Genomic DNA, 27296 nt, shown 5'->3' on the forward strand with positions numbered 1-27296 from the left:
CGATCTTCAGCCAGCTCACCCACTAAACTTTGTTTATGAATCTCCTTGTATTCAGAGTAAATTCCCACAAACGGAATGAGGTCTAGACCCCAAGATGGTCCTTTTGCAGTTCTGGGGTGTTGAAATCCTATGTGATTATATGAGAAAATACTACCTCAAGAAGAGAGAGTGTGTTTGCTTATGTCGCATTAAAGGTCTTTTGTATTTGTTTGCATCACTGTATGGTTCATTTGCCTCTAGGTTTTCAGAATAATATAATTGGCATCTCAATTCATTAACTGATGTATTTAAAGAAAATGAGAGTTCTGAGATGCTCAGTCAGGAAGCAAACAGTTCATGAGCATAAAAATTATATTTCCGACTACATGTTAGAGAACATTTCAGTCTTATCTAAGATATGTCAAGAAATACATAAAGATAATCCCTTTCACACTCAACAAATACCAAAACAACACCTTAGAAAGATTTTTCTTAGACATAGCTCTTTCTTTATACAAAACATTTTTCTATTCATAAAACTTTTTCAGTAGAGAACATTATAATTTAGAGACTAAGACAAACAAAAACCATAGGGTTCAGGCATTAATACTGATTTAGTATACATTAATTTAAGACAGTTTTCTCCATAGATTTTAAATGATCAGCTCCTTTTTAGGTGCCCTGAGTAGATAATTGTAGCGTCAGGCTGTAAGCTCAATTTCTAGAATGACACTCAAATCTGAAAGTAGTGAAAGAGTTTTAAATATGAAACTTATCCTAATACATGACACTTTCACGTGATATATGTGAATCTGCGTTCCAAAGAGGTATCCATCAGCTTTTGGTTAGTAAGATTCTTGGGACAAGGCATCATACGCAGGCAAAGTGCAAGAACTGTGCAAGAAGGCAATGAACACAATAAGTATACAGAAGAATAGGCCTTTGAGGAAAATAATGCACTTTGTGTACTTTGTTTGCAGACTCTGGTTGTTGGTTGGTTGGTTTTTTTTTTGTTTTTTTTTTTTTTTTTTACTTTTCTGATGTTTTCTCTAAGTTTTCAATAGAAATTTTAACATCAGGGTCACTAGAGACAGTGTTTTTAAAAATGGTGTAAGAATTACTAATGGCAAAGATATGAGCATGTTCCCCAAACAGGGATTTTTTTTCCCTCTATCAATATTTTTATTTATCAGTATTTTTTTGGATTGTTTATGGAGATTTATAAACCAGCTATGTTTTTACAAACAATGTTTTCTCAAACACGTCTCCTACCTTCCAGTTTATTTCAAGATTTAATTGAAAAGTTCTCTCCTAGGGGTTGGAAAAACTCAACGCGTTTGATGTGCTCTCACCCCTTGCACAGGAGCCTTGCTCCTCTTGCTCCTTTGTTACTAGATCTCTTTCCGTGCTCTTTACATTCCTCAGGTCTAACCCATTCTCTGCTGCACTTTTCAGAAGTGCTTTTCCTGTGCTTTTCTCTGAATATCCAGCTATCAAAACAGGAAGCGAAGGAGAAGTATGGTTGTGTTTCAAAACACTGTGGATCACTCACTTAACCCTCTCATAACTATTTTATTGTCCTTTTTTTCATTATCCCTTGTTCATCTTTCAGGTCTGAACTTTTACCTCTCCTCTTTGTGTTCTACCTTCTCCAATTACTTGAGTCTGCAACTGTATTATTTCAGCAGTTACAAAGACTGTATTAAGATACAGTTCATAAAACTAAATTATATTTTCTATTCAGGAATTGACAGTATATTTTACTTCTCGGCACTGCGAGAGATGAAAAAATTAATAGAAACTGTATTCTTATCTGATGATGCCTCATGGGCCTTCAGACTCTTTCATGGCTTGAACAGGCTGAGAGTTATATATAAAATAGGTTAATCAAGACAGATCATCTCTGAAGCATCCCTGTCTAATTCTCTGAAACATCTATGTAGAATGCTTTAGAACTATAATAATAGATTATAAAGTTCATAACATTTCTTCAAAAGAAAATCCATAATATTTCTTCAAAGAAAAAATAGCTTAAATTTGAATATTTTACTGAAATTCTCCCTTTATTCGATTCAAGAATTAAATGGTCTAAAACTATAATTATGTTGTTTGGGGCTGTAAACACATAAAAATGAGTTACTTTACATATGAAAGCTAAGAAACGATCTGAACTATGCCTTGCTGGAGACCAAGTAATGTATCTATTTTAATACCATATAAGCACATATAAATACCCTCAGTGAAATCATGCTTTTATGGAATTCTCCACAATTTCAAGTGATTAGGTTGACAACTGTCTATAGTTTCTTTCTAATGTAGAAAACAAAAAGCAAGGAATTTCAATAATATGTTTTCAGATGGTATGTCACAAAAGTTCTTAGTCAGTTCTGTTAATTTGTATCTAGTTTAACCAAATGGCTTTTTCACTATTGCCAGTAGGTTAGCAATTATAAATGGTGTGTTCTTTTACCTGTGCATAAAGGCTATGAACAATGTACATTGAATTCAGGTTGCAGTGTAGAAGAGCGGTCAGCATCCCTAAATCCAAGCTAAGCAGCATTAGTGCAGAATTTGAAGCTTAGCTTCTATCTGAACAGCATATGCCGTTAATGCAACAGTTCCTGAAGTATGGTTATTTAGCTACAGCTCTTTGCCAGTGTCGTGTCTTCGGCTCTTGAAAAAAACTTGCTTCTGCCCTTTGAATTCCATGGTGGAATTTTGGGGACAGTCGTATTATGAGATTTGCCTTTATAATGTTTGTAGTTTTCTTTGAAAGAGTATTGGGATGAGCAAGTACAGACATTTGATAGTGGCACTTCAGCTAGCAACAGTATTGTGTTTAATCTTTTCCTCTCTTAGGCTCTGAGGATGTATTATGGAAATTATTGTGTTTAATGGAGCAAGAATTTTGAAGCAAGCTGAGGTCACTTAGAGATTGAACACTGTGACATAAATAGCTATGAAGAAGACAACAAGTCCCTGTTTTTTTGCATTCAAACAATTATAAAGGGGAAGTTATGAACTGCCCAGAGGCATCTGGGGGAGAAGGAAAGAAGGCATTTTAAAGATTACCTTTCCTGTGAGGTATTACATTAGCTTAAGAAGAATTTAAAATTTCATAAACCAATAGCTTGATTCAAATCTGAGATTTTTAAGACAATATTCTGTAAGTACTGTAAGCAATGTGTGTTAACATGGAGAAACTGTTAATGAGAACTGTTATTTTTTAGTGATATAAAAGATTTATCAGCTGATCCACCATTTATAGACCAGACAACTCTGGTGATTCTCTCCAGTGTGCAGTTCTACCCTATTGTCCTATAGAAATTAAAACAAAACAAAAAAATACAAAAGTCTTTTGCATTTTTATGATAATATATGAGATAAATTATCTTTGAGAAATCAAAGGTTGGATCAGATGATCTTTCAAGGTCCCTTCCAACCTGGGGTATTCTATGATTCTGTGAAATTCTTAATCTAATAAATTATCAGCATGAGAGATAATTTTCTCCTGCATCTCAGAGGATCAGTTGTTTTGTGTGTAGCTATAGGCTGTTGCTGTGTCCTTTCAGAAATGAACTAGCTCCATACATGTGACATGTAATTTTGGGAGCAAAATTCACATGGTTTGACAATGAACTGATTCTGCAAGTCCAGAGAAATGAATGCCACTACATCTGTAGGTACCTGTTCATCAACAACAGCAAGACGTTAAGAAACTAGTCCTAAATTTATCCTGAGCAATGATGAGTCTGTATATTTCACACCTGTTTTTATCCCCCTGCACTGTACTGTGCTTTGCATTGCTTACGAATCCTTTGTCTTCAACTCCTGCTTTGCAGTTAGTAGAAAAACTCTTGTGTTGCTTTAATGGGGCCAGGATATCAGCCCAGTATGAGTTAGTTACAGTTTTAAAGGGCTTCTAAGTGCCTTTAACAAAACAGCAATCCTATCAAATTTGTGGAAACAGGGATGGCTCTCTTTAAAAGCTGTGTGCTATTATAGCTAGATCATCAAATGAGCTTGGAAATTTTAAGAGGAAATAATCTTGCTCTCTGTTTTGTCAATGTAAAAAGCTACAAGGCCTGTATCCTCCATAGATTATTTGCTGGTGACTGAGGTATTATTATCACTTAAAACTCATGATGGCACAGTGATTGCTTAAGCAAAACGTGGCACATTCTTGGTAGGAGAGAAATGTAATCTGTACTTGATGTTCTGATTGAATGTAAATATTATTCATGGCATATAGCTGAGTCCTCTTCCCTAGTGGTTTTATGGCTTGGGCTTCATTGGTCTTCTATTGCTGAGCTACATCATTTCCTAAATATATCATCTGTATTGGAAGCACTTAACAAATTCTGGATTGACAGAGTATATGGATCAGTGAAGCTGGAAACCGTTTATCTTTTAAATTATCTAAACATATTCTTCCCACTGTGCCCACTTTAGTTGTTATGTTTGGGTCATAGCATATACCGTACAGGCCTCTGTTGATAGTTTTCTGAAAATACTTAATATTTTATTAGGTATCCCTAAGGAGGAGAAAGCCATCAGAAAGACTCTCAGATTCCCTTTCTATCTTGACAAGTACGGGAGTGGATTTTCAGTGGCAATTACATACTCAAAGGGCAGGAAAGGGTCACAGTTTATGCCCAAAATGCCAGGCTGGTCCTGGCCTTGTGCGAAGATTACTGGTATACCATTTGCAAAACTGTGTCCTTCATGAGTCCAAATTTATATAGAATGTCTTTGTGTGGCATTTCCAACCCCACTTCAGTTGCCATTTCATCATGTCCCCCTTGAAGGAGACATCATTACATCATAACTAGTCAGCCTGAAAAAATGTACATTTTTGTCCTGAAATACACAAACTAGAAACACTGAAACATAGTTTATGAAAGAGATTGGCACCTTCCACCATAAATTCCAAAGATGAATTGTGGACAGTTTCAATGGCCTGAGTCAGAGTTAGGAGCTGGAAGCCACTGCATTGAGATGCAATGCTTCCTGGTTTTGGAGCCCACAAGAATAGCTGAGAGCTACTACCTCACAGAGGCAAATCAGACTATTATTTACTATTTATCTGGTATTTCTGTTATGCCTTCTTTGGAAGGACCTCAGACAATTTCAGAGCTAATGACTGCACCATCAAAATATTCCTGCCTTCAAGTAAGCCTTGTAACTCATTGCATAAACCATGTCAACACTGCTTAGGTACTCATTGCAAAGCACCCTCTGAATGCTGAAAAGTGTGTTTTATCTGCACCTACTGGTACATACAGATTTCGTATTTAAAAGTTCTGTGTGTTTTGTGCCTACCTTAACAGGTTTTAAGATGTGTCTTTCAGGAACAGTGCTCGGCTCACTCCATTAGGGTAATGCTATTCATTTAATGGAATCATTGATGATTTACACTGGTGTAAGTGAGACTGGAATTTAGGCCTTGCTCTTTTTAATGCAAATTCATCAATTCTGTTAGATAAGAGATGAAAGGAGTCTATTATGTTCTTCAGTCATCTCTTGAAGCAAAATCATTTGATTGGTTCCAGGCAGTAAGAGGTCCCTACTCCTGCAGTCAGCTCCAGAGATGAAACCTTGGGTTGGTGACCAAAGCTCTTACTGGAGTTATTTATTTTTCATGGACAGTGATCAATGATGAGTGCTAATAATGACAGCAGTGATTTCAAAGTTAGAAGTTAAGAATGTAAAACTTAAGACTAATACGTTCCCCTGGTGTTAGACTGAGCACTATGTGTTTAAACACACACATTCTTTTAATTCAAAACATTTTATTCTCCTTTTAAATCCACACCTTGATGTTGATCTGACAGTGGTGCAAATGAGAAGGTCACAGAGGTCTCTCTGATGTAAAATCAAAGTGAATTCAGAAGTATGGTGCAGATACTGGAATAGTGTAAAACACAGAGTATGTAAACATAACAAATAGCTGACACATACAAAAGTATATCAAGTGCCAAATGTCTACAATACTGCAAATTAACTGCTATGGCAGGAGAGCTAGCAGTGGTGTTCAGAATGGAAAAACAGAACTCGATTACAGAGATCATAAAATAACCCTCTCCCTTGATCTTCGGCTCCCTAAACCAGAAGAGGCAGAAAGATCTGGCTCTGAACAAACAATCTTTTATTGGTGATGGATGTGGCACTGCTTTGTCCAGTAAAATTGCTGATTTACTAATAGGAAAAAAATAAATCTTTTGTGATGACACCAACCTCTCTAACCTGCTAAAGAAAGTGCAAACAGATGGGTATCTCTGTGACTGTGAGTGATGAAACCAGTCGAGAGAAATACCAGTAGTGTCTGACGAGAACTAATATTGCAGCATGCAGTAACATCACCAGCATCCCCCATTAGGATATATTCATTTTCTTTATGCCAAGAATATGACCAATGATACTGCATGGTTTGATTTAATAGATCAGTCTTTTCTAACAAAAAGGTAACAGATATTTTATACAAATGTGAAATGTGCCCAGGGAAGCCTGAACAAATTTAAATTCCTTAGACTTTCCTCTTTATTTCAATGCCAATAGAATTAAGGGACTTTTGATCCTACTAGTATTTTTTTAAAAAAAAGGTAGAATACCTGCTTTATGGATTTTGAAGGGAGTGAAATAGTTTTTTGTTTCTGATATAAGAATGTATTTTTAAAAATAATAATTTCCCTTTATATATGAAATTCCATACCAGCTTTGATACTGTTGAAGTTTTTCCTTAAGACTAATCTGTTGTACTTCAAGAACAATTGCAACCACGTCTGACTGATTCAAACTGGCACAAACGACTGATATAAGCCAGATAAAACATGTAAGTGAGAATAGAATGAGGCCCTGCATTGTTGGCAGAGCAGGTAAATATAGCTCAGAAACTTATTTGTGGAGTTACATGGTTTTCAGTAAGTCAGGTACCTCAAAAGATTAATATCTATCACATATCAATGCTGGGGAAACGGTACTTTGTTAATTATAAATCAAAATTGAAGGACTTTTGGGTGCAGCTCATCAAACACTGATTTAGGAAACAATTTTCTTCTGGCATATTTTTTCTCCTCAGTAGTCTACAAAGGCAGTTGGGTAATTTTTTTCATTTCTGTATGAAAAAATACTTATCCTTTAATCCTTAAATCACAACAAGTGAGTGTAACTTCATGTCAAAAGCAGCCAATAAAAGTACAAAATAGGCATTAACAAGAGTATTTTTAGATTAAAATTACTAGAGTTGGAAAGAAGTGGCACATAATCTCAGTACCTTCACAAGCACTGTAGCAAACTGAAGAGGATTTGTTCTGTTTCATTTGAAGACTGATAGCATAAGTTACAAGGGAGAGAAGCTCTTATTCTAACAGGGAGGATTTCACAATAATCATAATCCATAACTGTACATAAATCTAATTGGAAGTTCATTCTTTTTTGTCTGATATCTTTTAATCATCAATGCTATACAATACGTCTGCTTCAACTAGCAAAGCACATGGGAAAGAAAGTTAAACCGATCATTTTGGTCATAAATTAGGACACATACAGCTGCAGCAATTGCTTTCATTTCTGAATATTAAAACAAATGACTACTCTCATTTAACCCTGAGGCACAAGATTCTCGTCGTTTATATTGTGATATAATTCACATGAGTGAATTTAAGGTTCTGATGGAATAAAAAATAATTCTTCTTCATTCCCTCCCCAAAGTGCTCAAGCTGGTTGTATGGCAACATTTGCAGCATGAAGTCATGGACTTTGAGAGGAAAAAGAAAACCAGTCCCCCAGCCTCTGATATACAGCTCACTTCTGAAAGAATCATGTATTAGTCTCAGATCCTGATACTTGGGATATTTCTTAAATCTTGCCTGGAGTTGTGTATGACAGGTATGAATCACAGTAAACGGCAACTACTGTCTACGCTTCCCATTTTAGAATATACACAAATTTATTTTTTAATGTTTATATAAGCACAATGTAAGCGTGCCTGATTTACTGTACTAGTACCTACAGCTGTAGACTATCTGCTCTACTCAACAGCATTTAAATGACCTTTGGGGTGTACAACGTATATCCCATTATCCTATTAACGACAAGGTGAAGCTTTGGGCAATAACAGAAATGTTAGTTTATATGCACAATGATAATTTTTTTTTCTCAATTGCTTTTACAGCCTCACCAAGTTATAGAAGAGTCAATAGCTGACTTAGTGACTCTGACAGACTAAGTAATACTTTGTACATACTCATTGCTAGAGAAAGAAAAATGTTGGGTTTATTTTTGTGACCTTTAGTTTCAGAGAACTGGCTAAAATCAATTTATAGTTCAAAGAGATTGGATGATACCTACACTAAGCAGTAAAATTGCTTCCACTTTGATAGTGTGCATTAAAATATAACACCAAGGTAACAGTCATTGATTTGGATACACAATGGGAAGTGGCGGTGGGTTTGTCAAATGTAGGAGGTTGTGGAACAATTTGACAGGTTTCAAGCCAGTCCATCTTGAGTACTTAAGAAAAAATACTTAGAAGAAAACCAAGAAATCTGACCTAGTAACTACTGTTATTAAGGAATAAACATGAGTTCTCTTGGCAAATCACTCTGTGCAGTGAAAAGGGGACAACCATCCAGACTGTCCCTAGAGAACCATACACTGAATTATGAGAATTTCATTGAGAGCGAGCAGGATCGGATGACTGATGAGTGGTTGCTATGGTATTGCCACTTTCTGCCTGAGGTCAGGACCCAGCTTTTCTTTTATCACAGCAGAAGACCTCTTCTAATGATCAGTCCTCAGAGATTAATGGGACCAACTGTGTTTCAGAGCTCCCTAAGGAATATTATTGCTCAGGCTATGAACGATACTATTGAAATGCTTTAATTATCTGTTGCCTTTAGTTGTTGGTATAGTTGTTCTTGCATGACACTTTGTTTCTCATCATCTTCACAGGTCACCTTGGAGAACAGATACCTTGCAGCAAAAGAATTAGGAAAGAAGGAAAGGGGAGTGATACTGGCATGTGTCATGTTCTGATCTTACTGAGGAGGAAACATGTTTTGAAATCCTATGCCAGTGCTGTGGCAGACATACAGATGAGGTGATTCATACCATCTAGTAAGTCCTGTTGTGAAGAATTCTCCCTAGTGGCAAATGAGGTGATTAATCTATTGAATTTTGACTGATAGAGCCAGGTATTCCTGAAATAAGACCTGCCAGGTGTTCGTCAGGTAAGAGTGAAAGAAAAAAGCCTTCAGTGTTTGATTATAAGGTACATTGTATTGTAATGCCATATTAGTTCATATTTTCTTACAGCCTTTGTATGCAAAACCTTTTTAAAATTCTAAAAATTAGAAAGTACCTGGTCTGGGAACTTTGGTACAGATTCGACCATTTCCAAAAAACCCTGCTGGACACCGGCCACAAACATATCCGATGTAAGGGGGTTTCCGATCAAAACATAACACTCCAGGAAAACATGGCCTGTTGCCACAGGTAGTAATATGAGACAGTGGTGTTGCATGGCCTAAAAAAGAAGGGAATTCAAGCATGTTTATTTTTAATTTCTCAAACTAAATGCATATGTAAAATTAAGCAGTGACTGCCTGAGCCCAGCTAAAGCTTTATAACTGCTTTTATTCTTTTAAAGTCTAATTAATGCAGAATGTTCCCAAACCTTGAGCCAAATATGAGAATGTCCTGTAGGCACAGTGTAGCAGAACAGCTGTTTCTCATTAAAGCAAGATTTATTAGTCCTCTAATTACATGTTTTCAAGTTTATTACTCAAAGTTGTTTGGTATTTATCATGGATAGTATAGAAACTGTAATTTTCAGCATAAGTGAAAGATTAACTGAGTGAGAAACTGTATTATTTGACATCCTTTTGGTCTTTTAGAATTGGAAGGTAATCATCAAACCTTACAGCACATATACCCCACCTTTAAAAATACACTGTTAAGTACATATGTTTCTCATCTAGAAATCATCCTTAATGTGTCAAACCTCATATGGCAGGAGACTACTTTAATTATCTTAGAACTATGTGCAAAATTTAACACTCTGGTAGTATATAATATTTTATCACTTATGATGTCACTGAATAGCAAGTGTATATGAACTGCCTGTGAAGTATTTAATAGTGTCAAGACAGAGAACAGATGATGAATAAAATCTTAATGATGGTTGTAGATCTTTTTTAATTGCCTCCAGTGAGTTCTCCATCATGATTCTCAAGTATTTTCAGCATTATTCTTGCACCTTATCTACGGCATTATGATGGATACCTGTAAGAGGCAAGTTCTGGTTAGGTGTTGGCTGGCCTGGTACAGGTATAAAGAAAGAAGGTTAGAAAAAAATCATCTTTTATATATAACCCCACACAACACATATGCCCAGTCTCAATTTTTCTGCTCCCTGCTTTCACTAGAAAATCAACTAAACATGCAACACTCATTAGAACAGGGCCATTGTGCAGTTAGGGAGTGCTGCAGTGCTCCGCCTCTGGGAAAAACAACTGCCACAGTCAAGTTCATACTTTAAGATCTTCTCTTATGCTCAAAACTCAGTCTTAATTCAGTGACTTCTCATCAAATATTGAAATAAAATATCAGTATCACTTGGCTATAGCAAGCTGGCATAAGCTGTCATTCATATCATACTTTCCATTGATCACTAAGATTTGGAGTGATTTTATTCTACCTCAGAACTGATGCAATTTCTAGTTAAGCCTGACCACTCTAATTGCTATAGCTGTAATGTATCTCTTCCATGTAAAATTGTTTAGCAGCAATCCACAATCTGATGTATTAAAGGGGTTTTTACTTTTAACTCTATCTGTCTATGATGTATTATAAACAACTTGTTTCTGTTTACTGCTAATGTATGATTGCTGAATATGTACACAGCAGCAAATGAAAAAGATTTAATATCTTTGTATACCTACCATGTCTATCACTTATGTTAAAATTCTTAATTACGGGAGAATCCTTCGCCTCTAAGGGTTGCAGTGGTTGGTTAACCTCAGTCTTGTTCAAATCACCTCTGCCATTGCCTTTTTCAATGCTTAAAGCTTTTTTAATATCAGCAGCAAGCACAGCTGTGAAAAGAAAGCATGGAGACAAGGAAACAAGATGTTACAGCTTAGCTGTGATTGATGATAAAAAGCAACAGTAACAGCAAATCAGATAACCTGACATAAATTTATTCTGGAAGCCAATCATCAAGCAAATAAAGGCAAATCAGGTGAGTCAGCTGCTGACATGCAGCAAAGCTTCAACACAAATATAGAAAAAAATTACTATGCCTAAACTCACTGAACTTTGCTTATCTGGGAGACATACTTAACATGCACAGGGATCTTATATTGAGTTAAGGGCACAAAGGCAGCCCAGGACCCCATGTATTAGACAGCTTTGTTACTTGGATGAAGATGCTACACTACACACTGGGACCTGTGCCCTGTCTGATTCCTGCCACTCCTTGAAAGCTTCTGTCTGAAACTTCATTGCGCATGTTTGTTGGCTTCAGTTAGTTTGGCTGCAAACTGTACGTGTCATATATAGATATAAAGAGGAAAATTGATTGGTGGAGACTCTAAAAAATATATTGATTTCTGCATATTTTTAAGACAATTTCTTGAATTAATTAGGGATTTTAGTCTATGTGGATAGCGTTGCAAGTTAAAGAACTGTTGCTCTAGGTCTGTTGGATATTCTGTCTTCTTAATAAAGCCTAAGACTATGACTCTTTATATATATTAAACAATGCAATGAGCTATAGCCCACTCTAAGAGCTATAAAGTTACTTCAGTTTTCTCCTCCTTCCTCCCAGAAACCTTTATACCTGCTTAAGCAAGGGAAGTATGAGTAGGTATATTATGTCTGTGTATCAGAACCAAAAAGAAAGACTTGTATCTTGAGAAGGGCAACGCAGCTGGTGAAGGGTCTGGAGCACATGTCATACAAGGAGCGGCTGAGGGAACTGGGGTTGTTTAATCTGAAGAAGAGGAGGCTGAGGGGAGACCTCATCGCCCTCTACAGCTACCTGAAAGGAGGTTGCAGAGAGCTGGGGATGAGCCTCTTTAACCAAGTAATAAGTGATAGGCCAAGAGGGAATGGCCTCAGTTGTGCCAGGGAAGGTTTAGACTAGATATTAGGAAGCATTTCTTTACAGAACGGGTTGTTGGGCGTTGGAATAGTCTGCCCAGGGAGGTGGTGGAGTCCCCATCCCTGGAGGTGTTTAAGAGTCGGGTCAACATAGCACTTAGGAATATGGTGCAGTTGGGAACTATCAGTGTTAGGTTAACGGTTGGACTGGATGATCTTCAAGGTCCTTTCCAACCTAGATAATTCTGTGATTCTGTGATTTTGGGTGGTCAAGAATCCCTCAAGTTTTTTCCTTCTGATAAACGTGTATTTCAGAAATAGAGAAATCTTTCTGTAATTAAAAAAATGTAAAGGAAAAAATTACTTTTCTGGTATATTTTTTAAAAGGACATTGTTTCCTATATCTTTCCTTCATTGGTCAAATTAGCTACAAAAATATGCATTAATGAAACAGATGCAAAATCACTTTGAAATAACCAATGTGGCCAAATAATACAGCAAAGAAAACATTCTGTACAGACATTTGGCAATATGATTGAAGGGATATTTGGTAAATCTGGCAAATACAGTCTCACTGGTGCCAGGATCCTGCAGTTACAACAGAGTCTTTTTACACTGGATTTTCTTTTTTCCCTCTTGGGAGTCAGTATGAGGAAAAGTTAATATCTGCATAGTTAATATCTGTATCTTTTGCGTCTTGGATTTCTTTGGAAACAAAAACAAACAAACAAACAAACATGAAGCACTTCAAGTGTTGATTTCTCTCCTTCTGGCCAAGAAAATGTTGGTTTTGGAGAAGACTTATTATATGTATACAACTGAAACAAGGAGAGTGTGAGTAGGTTGCATCCCATGCACTGGGAAGGTCTCAGCAGAGTACAAAGTCTGTTGCCCCAAAAGCAAATACTGAGCAGATGTAAAATTGTTCCTGGTCATTTCCTTCACTAATTGGGACCTGTGGCATGACTTTATGCCAAGCATGAGCTCGCAGCTGTGGACTCTGTCCTCTAATGAAAGCACACCTTGGAAACAGAGGTGAAAGGATGTGAAGGATTTACACATGGACCTTCTTCCTCTTAGCCTACACCCTGCTTACACAGCATTTGCCCAAAACAAATGTAATCCTGGACTTGCTCCCTAAGTATGTTAGTGGATGGTATATTTAGGAGTGAAATAGTGGAGAACATGGGGAATGTCCTTAGCAAATTATCTAGCTAGCATCTGGAAAATACTTTTTTGTATGCAAGGGTGTTCATTGTAACCAAAATGAAACTAATCTGCAGTGAAAAATAACAAACAGAGACCAATCTGCAATTATCCATATTAATATAACATGACAATAGTCTGCTTTGTATATTTAAAGGTCCATACTTCAAGCAAGTGACAAAGTACTCAATAAATAGTAGAATTGAACCCAGTTTTTCCCCCATCAATTAAAATCAATCATGCAAAACACTTACATTTGCAAGTTTTGCCATTTCCCTTCATCCCACTGGGGCAAATTCCACATGCATAAGATCCAAAGGTATTCATACAAGGCACTCCAGGAAAACAAATACTGTCTTCACATTCATTCCTGTCTTCCTGACAAGTAAGCCCTGTGGCAAAACAAAAGGGAGGTTAATAATCAGGAAAGATTCCCTGTTTATTCCTCAGCTGAAATGTTGAAGCAGACTAAGGCTTACTTCTCAGCTGTAAACTCATTACAGGGTACGTCATTCATGTTACAGCCAAATTCCCCACTGTCTCACTTAAACCTGCTTTTATCACACTGTTTATTACTGTCATTATTGGCACCAGAAGTGCTGAACTTGAGACTGCTGCTCGTAGAAAACTGTGCATGTTAAATTATTTCCCCTGCATTTCACATCTTTGATGCTGCTTTTGTTGTCTTGTTTATGTGAGATCTTTGTCATATACTGAAGAAACCAATGAATGCCACCATTTTGTCTTTAGGATATGAAGAGTTGTGTACTGACCTATTGTGCTTTTCATTTCTATGTGAACCTCACATAACTAATAGCTTACTATGGACCAGCCTGATAGACTCTGGCTGAAGGTAACCCTTACAAAATGACCAGATATTTTTTTTTTTTTAAATTTTCTATTTAAAATTAAAATTTGAAGAAACATTCTGAAAATGTCTCTGAGCCACAGTGCTGGTGGACAGAAGATAAGCTGCTATAGTATCTGAACCCAAAACAATGTGTCTTGACTATTGCGGATTTGGGAAATAGGGTTTTAAAAATCTCTTGAAGCAATTGATATTCAAATTCACAACTCTGTATGATTTAATGGATACCTATAGGGGAAGGTGACCCAAAAGTTAAAATTACTGTCTGAACAGCAAAGGTAAGAGTAATCGCATATAATGTTGTTAAAAACTCCCTCAGGCTTCAGGTATGTGTGCTGCTGCCTCTGTGCACTTGAGAAAACTTGCTTGGCTATTGTTGGTTTACCAGAATATGCAGCCCTGGTAGCAGGTCATAAACTAGCCTGTAGCACTTCTATTAAGGCATGCCCTTTGTCCCTTGTAGGAATACCCAAGGAGATTGGGACACCTTCTGTAGAGTCCAGGAACTCATTTCAAGACATACAACAAGGTACAGAAAGGCTGGTTCCTTATCAGATATCCAGCTTTATCATGAAAGAACATCTAAGGATAAAAGAATATTTTTTTTCTTCAAAAAATAAATTTGTCACAGTGGAATGAATTACAGGATGGTAAAAACAGAGCATTATTATTCATCTCCTACAACATAATCTCTCATTGTTTCAGCATTTCAGATAGTTTCCACTACTCCTTTCAAGTTAAAATAGCATCTCCATTTAAGAAACTCAAATTGAAGTCTCTACTGATTGAACTGCCTAAAAAAGTTAGTGACATCACCTTATCATGCCTGCTTTGTCTTGTGGAAAAAAAAAAAAGAACAGCAGTGAAAAAGCCACGTCCCTTCTCAAGCTAAGCTGTTCTGGTTTTGCATGACTCTTGCTTCTTTCATTTAAGTTGGACATCACATAGTATTTCAGCGCTTAACTTATTTTTTTTCCTCCCTTGTTACATTTTGGATTACTATTTTTATTGTATAATTAGCACATCTGTAGCATCAGACTGCTTTTCTCTGATACTGATTTCTGATGATGCACTGGGAAATTATTGGACATCACATTATGGAAAATATTGAATTAATTACCTTCTGATTAGATTAGTAATTATTTTCTTTATCTGAGTATCATATAAAGACTAAACATAATATCATAGAAAATGAAGGTAGGAATCAAGTTCCTAGTTTCAGTAACAACAGCCACTTCTCTATCAGTGCCCTCTCCTTCCACCTACGTACTCTATTTTTGCTGAAAAGGGCTGGCTTTAAAATCTCAAAAAGAAGAGAATTACAAAAAGCAAAGGAACACCATAAGTAACAAGTTAAATTTTAAAATTCAGTCACTTGACTGATTTTTGTAACATAAAGGTGGAACTATGCAAGCACTTCACACAGAGATTTGATTTTAAACAGTATCTGATCAATTTAGGCATAATTATAACCCAGCTGAGTCCAAGGACAAATGTTTGCAAAGTCTGAAACTTGGCTGAAGGCTGCTGAAGAAGCAGCAGAAATAGACAGAAAACTGTCTGCACCGAGAAGTGTCAATTATTCTGTTTGCACGACCTCCAGTGCACTGCAACACAAGGGAGTCTCAATTCTTTTGGCACTGCTACAATACAAATAAAAATAATAGGAATAAAAGATCTTCAGGTTGCAAGGTTGAAACATCTGTTTCTGAGCCAGTTCTATTTCTCCAACCCTGCATGGGAAATTTGATAAGAAGATGAAGTCCTTTTATGTCTTGAGAGGAGCTGACCACCTACAGGTGCAGAGGAAGACTTTTTGACTGTGTTCACATTAAATTGACTCTAAAAGAACAGGCAATCTCATTTAGGGACTCTATGGTTATTACAAACCATGAACAAATCTTGGGGTTTTCTTCAGTTTCCTGAAAAGTAAAATGAAATTATAGTTCCATCTTCCTCCCCGCCCCCCAATTTTATATTAATCGCTGGTATCTGGGGAAAGAAAGAATTGTTTTGTGATTGAAATACAGTTTTCAGGGATGAGTTCTGTTCTCAGGTGAGTGATGTTCTTGCTTTCAGTGGCCAAAAGAAGAAACAACAGGAATTCTTCTTGTTAACAATGTCAAAGAAAAATGAATGAGCTTTGAACACTCAATGAGATAAACATGTATAAGTCACTGCAGAAATTTAAAGTAGTAAGAATTCTGGAGTTATCCTTCTCTCAGATTTTCCAGTGGCTTCTCTCCTTGCCTTGTTCCTTTTCCTACATTATACCCTTACATTGCCTGAGACACCGTGATGCACCTGAATTGCTACTGTTGCTCCATGTGCTGCCGCTTCTCTTGCAGTGGTGATTGGGAAGCTCTCACAGAGTTAACTTTTTGTTTTCACTACCTGTTTACTATCATTTGTAATGATTTGACGGCGAAGTGGTGCTGTCACCTGAGCAGTATAGCATTGCCTTCTCATTAGATTATTGATGGTTTTCTGGGGAATTGAGACATAAACACAGCATCAAGGATGAGCTTTTATTGTTGTCACAGAACCTGCCCTGAAGTAAAATCATCTACTTCCCAGCTGGTTTTCAGCTCCACTTGCTTATAATTTTTCACCTGCTATTAAAACTTTGAGATGCATTCTTATTTCACTCAATCATATATTTTTTTCTGTTGTTGCTTGTGTGATAGCATTTTGGGCTAGGGAAGAACAGTGAAACCAATGCACTTTTATTTAACTTGGCAAGAATTAAGGGTGCAGGAAAACCTAGTGCTTCTCTGGCTATCAAGGTGTCCTGTGCCCTTGCCTCTAGAGTCAGCTGTATGTTGCTTGCAACTGCATTATTTTGAAGTGTTGGATATTTAATTCTTTACTGTTTATGTAAGAATGAGAACCACATTTCAGAATATGCTTCATGCAAATTTTTAAACTATGCACTGTGATTATGGCAGACTATTTTATGTGGAATAATAGAGCTCGATTTCATTCCTTCTGTGTGCAATACTACATAAAGTGAGGGGCAGCAGTGTGAAACTGATGAAAACCAAACAAGAGTTGTGGGAGTGTCAGCTCTGCACAGCTGTGGGAGATTCAATATGTTAAGAGTCAAATCATGTGTTACTGGTAAATGATTAAGAGGCAAGTTGGCATTGGCCTGTCAGCCCTGCACAGCTGTGGGAGATTCAATACTTAAGAGCCAAATAGACATCGGCCGATCAGCTCAGCCAGGGAGCTCTGTTTGGGGATCTTGGTGAATACCTCTGCTTAGGGAAGCTCTGCTAAGGTGGAGAGCTCTGCTCGGTGAGCCAGGCAGGAGCTCTGTCCTGTGCTGGCTTGGAGAAGTGCCAGCTCTACTCTGTGCTAGCCCAGAGAAGCAGCAAGGTTTGGAGGAGAAAGAGGCCTTTAAAGAGAGGTACCAGGCTGTGCTAGTGTGGTGGAGAAAGTGGCAGCACTGAGGCTGCCTGTGTGGTATGGAACTGTTTGTGGGATAAGAGTGTTGATGACCATCTAGCTGCTGATTTGCTTATCATGAAGTAAGAGCTGAGGTAGCAAGAGCATAAGTATGTACTGTTGTAATAATAAAGGATTTTCCTTCTGCGCTTCAATGGAGAGTCTGTGCCTCAGTTGCCACAAACAGGAACAGATCCGCTGAAGTTATTAACTCATGGAATTATATTGCTTTTTATTTATTTTAATTCAACTCCTTACAGGTAATGAATAATTGTTCTCATTGTATATCTCCAGTGTTTACCCAAATACAGCCTAAAAAGTTCCCAAATTTCCCTGTGCTCATAGAAATGTTATTTCTAAGGGGATTCAAGACATTCTGCATATGTTTGTTTGGTTTGGGGATTTTTATATTTTGATCAAACTTTCATTTTTTAACTTTATTCTCCATGCTTAGGCTTGTGTGTTCTTGCATCAGTAGAGTCTCTGGTTGCAGAAACACTTTGGATAGCAGCAGGTTCTGGCTATTTAGTAACATTACCTGGGATCATTACTGCCTAGGTGTCACAGATCTTTTAGACCATTTTTCTGAACTTCCAGTTCTGAATGATTTTTATTTTTCATTTCTGCTGGAATTTTATAGTTAATGGAATCTGGACTTGCAGTCCCATGTGACATAAACAAAGAAGGTTTCATGAACTGCTGAAAGGCAGGAAGGGTACCTTGCTGCCTGCATGAGCCCATTGGGTAAAATCTGTTCATTGCTCTTTAAAATTGAGTTTCTTCTATATATGCACACTATAAGCAGTAATAATTATGTGCATTTGATGTTACTTTACAAACCTATAGCACTGCACAGCAGCCTACATCATGGGTTTCATGAATTCATTCATGCTTCCATATGCGAAGTGAATAGGGTTTCTGACAGGTTCAAGGACTGAAATCTGAGCTCAGCTTAAGGTGGTTTTTTCTTACTCTGCTTTTGAAATGGTTCTGATCTGAGAGACATTCTTAACCCAGTTTTTCCTCCCCTTTCACTTGTGGGATACTAATTTGACTCTGACAAGAATGGACAGTAATACAGTGTCTTTACTTCGCAATGACCGCACAGTGACCAGGGTGAGTGGGTGTTATTTTAACTGGCCCTTTGCAAAGCTAAGCGAGAGTCAGGTTTAGAAATCTTGATCAAGTCCTTTATGTTTAGATTTGCCTTGTACCACCTGAAGAACTAAACTGAAAATGAAAAGACAACAACTTCTGTGAAGCTCCAGTAGAAGGTGTGTTTAGGCCAATGTGAAAAAACATTATGTTGGAAGTGAGTGGTGTAACGAGCAGTTGGAGCATGGGTCCCAGCTTGGAGGAGTTGGTTGACGCTCTGCGAGACCTAACAGCGACTCAGCTCAGCCAAACTCCAGAAGCTTAATGCAGCAGAGAGTCTCATGGCTGTCTCTACTGGTTCCAGTCCACAGGGCACAGAGCAGTCGTGTCCATGTGCTGTCACAAGTGCTTTTTCATACATATCAATCATTCACAGATGTCATGAGTGCAGTGAAGCTGAATATAAATTGCATGAGAGGTACATGTGTGTTCCCTCCTCATCTATGTTATCTATCAGATGCTTCTCTTTCTCCTCACACTTCAGGTTTGCACCATACATCTTACATCCACCTCTTTGGCCTCACTGCATTTCATTCTCCAACTTCTCTTTGTGCTTTTCATTCTGCTTTTCTGGAAAAATCTTTTTTTGTTGCAGTGATCACCCTTCTTCCCTTCATCTCTTAAAATCATATTGTGGCCAGCTCTGAACAGTTTAAAAGGTTGGAATTTGTTCCATTAACATATCTGTCAACCAAATGGGTTTGTGGTTTTCTAATGCTAAAATTTAACGAAGCTTCAAGTGGGACTAGAGGACAACTTATTTTTGCATGTTTTCCGTATCTATTTCTCCTTCCTAATCAAATCATTCATTCCCAGTTCATTCTCTGGTTAATTTAGTCAAGTCCTGTGGAGTGCAAAAGTATCCTGGATCTCTGTGCTTTTTCTCTTCCACTCTGTCTTCTCCTAGTTCATCTCATGGATGGACAAATCCGTGGGAAATAAGTGGGTGGAAGCTGAGATCAGAGAGGTTCATAACCTCCTTGAGTGATCATTTCAGGACCACTGGGCTTTGGGTCATTTTCCTTCCTTTAGCACAGATAATTAGCTGGTTTTGTACATTTTCTATCTATCTAAAGCTAAGTCACGGGAGTAGAAGAGGAGGCTTATGTAGTCCATTTGACAGATGCTTGTGGTTATGCTGCACTCCAAAAATCCTGTAGCACAATAAATCAGAGATGGAAACTGTTACCTCCCAAACCAGGGGGACATTTACAGAAGTAGCTATCCACACTGTCCACGCATGTTCCACTGCCACAGGGGTTTGATTTGCAGTCATTAATATCTTCCTGGCAAAATTCTCCATCGAATCCATTTGGACATAAGCACAGGTATTCACCAAGGCCTGGAGGGAATTTAATATTGGTAACACATGTTCCACCATTGAGGCAGCTGCAGGGTTTCACTCCAACCTGAGAAAGGCAAAAGGGACTTGTGTTAAGATTCTTCTGAATAATCACAACTGAGAGCCATGTTGTTACCCTTTAGGAAGGGATAGTGCAACATGTCATCTACTATTATGAAAACTTATTTCTAACTGATTTCCTTTGTCTAGATAGATGGTCTCATACACAGCATGCTTACTTATTTGACTGAAAGCTTGACTTTAAAGGGATTTTTTTTTTTTCATAATTTAGGTACACATTCTAACTTAGTATAAGAAAAAAAAAAAATCCTGTTTGCTCTAACAGCAGTTTTTACATAGTATCTGAGGCCAGAATTTGTTCCTTATTCTTCAAAGAATAAAACGAAAAACTGTGGCATTCCTTAGCTGGTCTCTCCCTTCAGGAAAGAGAGGTCCACGGTTGTATTTTATGTATGTACAAGAGCATTTCAACAGAGTCAAACCTCTGCATTATCTCACCTAGTTAAACATAGGTCTAGTTTGGAATGTTTCCATTAAAACTATCTAGGCTCCAGTTTCCCCTTTGCTGTGTGGGTTCAGCAGATTGGCACACTTGATGATAGTGGTTTGACTGAGTTAAAACAGGAATCTTTAGGCATAAAAATCTTTTCTTCACAAAACTGTTCCTATGTCAAGAGTCTGCATCCCACTTTATTAGCTCATCCTATCACAGGATTAATGTTAGGCTATACAATAAAGACAAAGCAATGCACAAGCTCTGCCAAGGAACTTAAAGTGTGGAGTAATGACATAAGAGCAAGACATCCTCTAAAAATATCATTGAGAATGAGTTATAATCTCCCTTTTATAGCTAAAACTTGGTCTTTTATGTTATATGCTTTTCTCCACAATCCAAATGCAGAATGTGAATTTTAAAGCAGATTAATGAACCATTAAAAGGCTCTGCAAGAGTGTTCTTTCAGACAGCAATCAATAGCACTCTCTTGTTCCTGGTGTATATATAGTTTCTGTGTTCTCAGAGATATTTATTCCATTAATTGATCATTATTGCTGTGCTGGATAATATACACTTATGAGGAAATAGCTGAAGTCTTAGTTTTCAAGACAGTAAAAAATTATTAGCTATAATGACAATTGCACCAAAACAATGACATGATAAACAGGTTTGTTTTGTTTTTCCTTTAAAGTGTTCATTTTCTTACCTCAATAGAGTATCTGCTCTGTGCATTGCATTCATCCGACACGGTGAATTCAAAGGTCTGCATTTCTTCTGAATCAACTTTCCAGATAAGAAGACCAGCAGGAGAGAGCCTGGCATCCTGTGGACCAGCCTCTAAGAAGAATAGCACAGCTGACCCTTCTGGATCCACTGCTATTAACTGGTAAACAAAATTCTCACCAATAAATGTCAGCAGCTGGCTGGAGGGGGCCTGGAACACAGGAGGCAGGTTGTCTAAACAGCAAAAATGAAATCATGATTACATAAATTTCGGTTTCTCCCATGTAAATATTCACAGCGTGGTCATTGTAGGAGTGCTCTCAAAGAAGAAGGTACAGAACATACCCTAAGACTAACAGAGGAAACGATTTAGATGTTAGAGGCAGCAAATGGCTCTACCATAAAGTATATTTTTTTCCTCCTATTTTTTTATGCCTCATAAAGAATTTTTCTCCCATACTGAACTTCGATTACTTTTGATGTGTCAACCGATACATGGGAGATCAGACATGACTTTTATGACCTCCCACTAATCCCCCAATACTTACTAAAACTTTAATTGTATTTCTAATACTTACATATATATTATTTATTATATATATATATCTACCACTCTATCCATTTAAATATAAGTAAACTAAATCTCAATGATGAATGACAAATTAATTGTGTGGGGAAAAAAGGTGTAACTCTTCCACTGAGTAGACTCTTCTACCTTTACACGAGTAACAATTAAGCCTGAGCAGTCTGACTGAATTGAGTTTGACAGTTCATTGGGAGTAAAGGTCTACTCAGTGCCAGCGAAGGTACATCAGTCATAGAATCATAGAATGGTTTGGGTTGGAAGGGACCTTTTAAAGATTACTTAGTTCCAACCCCCCTGCCATGGGCAGGGACACCTTCCACTAGCCCAGGTTGCTCAAAGCCCCGTCCAACCTGGCCTTGAACCCTTCCAGGGAGGGGGCAGCCACAACCTCTCTGGGCAACCTGTGCCAGTGTCTCACCACCCTCACAGTGAAGAATTTCTTCCTTACCTCTAATCTAAATCTACCTTCTTTCAGTTTAAAACCATTACCCCTCGTCCTATCCCTACACCCCTGATCAAGAGTCCCCCCTCCCCTTCCTGTTGCCCCCTTTAAGTACTGGAAGGCTGCTATAAGGTCTCCCTGGAGCCTTTTCTTCTCCAGGCTGAACACCCCAAACTCTCTCAGCCTGTCCTCACAGGGGAGGTGCTCCAGCCCCCTGAGCATCTTCGTGGCCTCCTCTGGACCCACTTGAGCAGGTCCATGTCCTTCTTCTTTTGGGGGCCCCAGAGCTGGCCTCACTGCAGGGGGTGTCTCATGAGAGCGGAGCAGAGGGGGAGAATCCCCTCCCTCGACCTGCTGGTCACACTTCTCTTGATGCAGCCCAGGACATGGTTAGCTTTCTGGGCTGTGAGTGCACATTTCTGGCTCACAGTCGGTTTTCCATCCACTAACACCCCCAAGTCCTTCTCCGCAGGGCTGCTCTTCATCTACTCCTCACCCAACCTGGATTTGTGTTTGGGATTGTCCTGACCTATGGGCAGGACCTTGACCTTGGCCTTGTTGAACTCCATGAGGTTTGCATGGTCCCACATTTCCAGCCTGTCCAGGTCCCTCTGGATGACACATCCCTTCCTTCCAGCGTGTCGATCGCACCACACAGCTCGGTGTCATCAGTGAACTTTCTGAGGGTGCACTCAGCTCTCGATGCTGAGATTCTCTATCCCCAGTGACAGTAGTGCATATCATGTCACTATGGTATTGTTATTTCTAGTGGTGTTGTTTACATTCAGTATTTCCTTAATGAAAGCCTAATTGTACAAAGCTATTTTATAGTATTTACAAATGTTACCTAAAGATACTTTAAATATAAAGAGGCAAGGAAGACAAGATAGAGAAAAGAACTACATTTCATAATTAGAAACCAGGGAAAAGTAAGATTGGATGAGTACCCTGAGGTGATAGCAGCTCTGTGAAGGGTCAGGAATTTTGTCTCCAGGTTCTAAGTCTCCTCAGGCTCAAGTCATCTTTCCTCTTTACCCATCAGTACAAACTGACTTATATCGATATTTAAAGGAATCTTCCCACAATGTAATTTGATCATAGTCGTATTTAACTTAAAGTACATTTCTAACACCAAGGATTAATTTCAAGTTATACTCTAAAACTATAAACTATATACGTATTCTCTATACATATATATAGGTACTGCATGTGTCCTTGCATTATGCTTGTGGGAAGTCATCATTAGGAGTTTTTTGTGGTACATATCCTTTTATCAAGCTCTGACTTTCCATAACATGTCTCATATCATGCAATTATTTAAATGTGTTTCTTCACTCATTGCTGCTGTGCTATCAGAGCTTTCTAAACTGCTTGTCCAGCAGATTGTCCTGGCATAACTCTTGAAAGCTTCCATCTATTAATTTACCTTTTATTTCCCAAACACTTAAACCATGGAGCCCATAAAAGTTGTGCCCAAAGTAATCAATGAAATATTGATGCTGGGTATGCATTTACAGATAAACACAAAGGTGTTAACTGGATGGAGTGTAATGAGAAGTTGTAGGCACAAAATAACATAAAATCAGATATTCTGAAAGTAGTCTGTGAATAAGAGTGTTTCTAATTCCACAGAGATCTCCTTGCCATCCAGTGAATATATATATATACATTCCCAATTATTGCAGAACTTTGAAAAAGGTTTTCACAATTTTGAAAACAAGTCTGACAAACACTTTCTTTTCAATATTTTTGAATTTGGGAATTATTGAAAAGTGAATCATGATCTGTTTCAGATTTCCCAAATCAATTCTAACTTTATAAATTCCAAAACCATGCAGTTTTTCTATTTTAAGCCATCTTTTGAATTTTAAAATCAACTGTCTCAGTATTAGTAATGCACCTGTCTATGTAACAGTCAGGATCAGCTTATCACTAGAGAAGCTACTGCTGTGGGCAACAAAATGGAAAGACAGAAAGGAGGCAAGGTTTGTGAGTCACAGATAATATCTCTCATTAGACTAAACAATATCCCTGGGGGAAAAAAACCACAGCTTTCAGGTGTACAGGATCATCTTCTGGTCTAGCTTACTCATAGGCATTTTAACTACTCACCCAAGTAACATTCAATGGGATTTTTAATTGGCCAACACTTGGGATGGATCTGCCTACACCTTTTCCTGATGGAGAGTTTAAAATTCCAAAAGCTGGAATTTTAAGACATAAACTAGAGATGTATATTTTTAAATAGATGAGATTCAAAGTGGCTATCCTAGAACTAAAAGGACTCATGAACAACTCTCTCCCTTCCTATTGTGTTCTTACTTCCAAAATTGATTTCAGACAACTTTTGACTTCTGTAATTGTTGAAAACTGTTGGGTCTTTTCTGGTCCTTGTCAAAGGCCTTTCTGTCACCTTTGAGAAGTGTGTGTCTTCTTACTGCTCTCCTCAGCCGTATCTCCACTGGAGTTATGCACTCCAGCCGCTCTGATAGAGCTCTTGTCATTTCTGCTGCCATACCTTGCACTCTCTAGGAGCCTCTGTCCCTGAGCATCCCCAGCTGTTCCTCAAGGACAAGAGCAATCTTCCTCTCCTTCCAGAAGGGTCCTGCTAAAGGTCACCCTAAAGGAATATAAAACTGCTAACAAACAAAGCAAACTGGCCCTGTCACTCACATACCTTTCTGTAATTTGTTTGTGTTTACAGAACCTAAAAGTGCAGAGAAACTCTTTATAGAACCAACATATGAATCTACATAAAAGCAGTAATATACTCTGTATATCGACCAGATGCAAATGTGCTCATGTAAGTGGGGAGATGTGCTGTGAGGATAATGCTGCTAGAAACGTGGATTATCTGTAAAGCATGTGGTAAGTAATGGTGGTTGTTTACACTGGGGATGTAGCCATGAAAAAGCTATGATTAAGTCCTCAGCATTCAGGAGGTGCTTCAAAAGTCAGCCCTCTCCATCATCCCTGCCATGACGGGTGGCAGAATGAGCCTTTGGCTTCTGTGGCAATGAAGGTAATGAGTGGCTGATCCCTGTCACTTAGACTCCCTGCCAAGCCAAGGTCTTTTGTGTGGCACTTCATAGGACTTGGCTCAGGGAGAGGAAACAATTCTTCCAGATACCCAAAATATCACTAACGTTTTAAAACCAGTATTTTCCCCCAATTGTTCCCTTAAAGATTTGTACCTGTGAGATGATGACAGAGGTATTCGGGGTCCGTCACATTTAGCTGACAGACTTGGGCACTGCATGGGGCACTGGTATATCAAAATTTCATTTTCAGGTGTTATTTTGGTTTTATTAATTTAAGATTTGTCACATTTCAGCTAGAACAAGATATGTGCCCAGATACATAGTACATGCAGTGGAGTACTGTGTGCTTCTGGTCAGTCTGCATTTCTGGTGCACCCAATTATTTCCACTGCAAACTATCCATGTGCACTATGCAGGACAGATACATGTTAGACAAATGAACAATGTATTTCATAGACTGGGTCATAAATTCCCAGACAAGTGCTTCTAAATCTTAGAAAAAACTGTCTTACTTTCATTAATAGACCAGGTGAACTTAGAAATGTCAGGTTCACAGAGAAGACAAGGACTGGTAGGGCTTGACTCTCCTTCACCATAGCAAAGTCCATCTATATTACAAGTATTTTCCTGCCAAAAAAGGAAATAAAAATGGGTGGGAGGTAGAGTAAGGTAAAAAGAAATAAGAAAGGCAAGAAATTAGCAGTTAATAATTTCTGGAGATAAGCAGAAACTCACTTGTCTCTTGGAACAATAAAATAGTTTCAATTTAAATACTGATACCTTCTCCCTGACATGGAGAAAATAAGACATGTAAGTTTTCCTGTTTCAGTTTTTGATCCTTGTAACTTTGAATGTTTTAGCTCAGGCAACATGTGATGTTGCTTGCCAGATATGAATGCAACACAATGTGATACTTTTTCATTTCCACACTTCTGTAATGTATATGATCATTATTACCAGCTGTGACTACTGATATGATTATTAGGTAATGCTCAAAAGTGAGCTCCATGAGACTAACAAAAACTGAGATTAGATAAAAGCTCCATTTGAAATTTTAGAATCCTCTTCTGCTAACTTAATTATTTCTGGAGGTGCTTCATAAAAATATGAAAAAACAATGATATAAAAGCAGAATAAAGAAGTGCATTAGATTTAAGGCTTCCATGAGATAGTTGTAAGCAACAGCTGACCTCATGGATGGGGCCTAGGTTGGGCAGAACATCCCAGCAGAAGTTCATGTGGTGCACTATGGGCACAGCAGCCTTTGAGGCTGACCTGGTCCTCTCCTAGTTAGGGTGGCCACCAGGGCCAGGGAGTTCCTGTGGCTTCCACGTGGGCTGGAGACACTTGGGTTGTCTGAGCAGCAAACACAGGGACATAATTAACAGATATAATTAAACATCTATGTCATGGGAAGGTCCTGTGGCAGTTATGCCTTCTGCTTGTAGCCTGTGTTGGGGCACACCTGCAGATAGATTCGACTTTATCTGACATTGCAGATTCCCAGCAAAACATGGGAACACAGGGGATGTCACTGCTACAGTGGGACAACAGGAGGGAGAAGCTACCAGGACCAAAGACAATTTCCTTTTTCCTTTCTTTGGATAGACATTGCTTTTCTGAGACTGATGTGTGCACTCTTACTCACCTTGTGGTTTCTATCTACTGCTTTATTAGTTTCTCAAACTTATTTTGCAAAGTATAGTAGTCAATGTTTTAAATAATACCATTTTAAGAGTAATGAGTAAGGTAGAGAAACAAAAAGTACTCTTGTAATTCCCCTGACATGATCGAACGTGACAGATCTTCAACATTAAAATCAGGATGTTAATTAGATTTTATTACATTGTTGTTTTCAAGGGTTTGATGTTCTAATGAAAAAGAT

The 27296-nt window shown here is 38.0% G+C and overlaps 1 protein-coding gene across 1 annotated transcript in view; it reads right to left on the reverse strand.

Moving 5' to 3' along the window:
- The window catches only part of LOC141945495 (von Willebrand factor D and EGF domain-containing protein-like), a 188259-nt gene that overhangs the window by 51680 nt on the left and 109283 nt on the right, over positions 1–27296 (reverse strand). Inside the window, exons 15-20 of the mRNA XM_074873778.1 lie at positions 25924–26038; positions 21326–21576; positions 19950–20169; positions 13545–13682; positions 10923–11075; positions 9341–9505 (exon numbers count right to left, since the gene is read on the reverse strand). Of these exons, the coding sequence (XP_074729879.1) occupies positions 9341–9505; positions 10923–11075; positions 13545–13682; positions 19950–20169; positions 21326–21576; positions 25924–26038 (1042 nt within the window). The remainder of the gene's footprint in view (positions 1–9340; positions 9506–10922; positions 11076–13544; positions 13683–19949; positions 20170–21325; positions 21577–25923; positions 26039–27296) is intronic.

The sequence above is a fragment of the Strix uralensis genome, chromosome 6 (genome assembly GCF_047716275.1).
Source record: "Strix uralensis isolate ZFMK-TIS-50842 chromosome 6, bStrUra1, whole genome shotgun sequence".
Lineage (NCBI taxonomy): Eukaryota > Metazoa > Chordata > Aves > Strigiformes > Strigidae > Strix > Strix uralensis.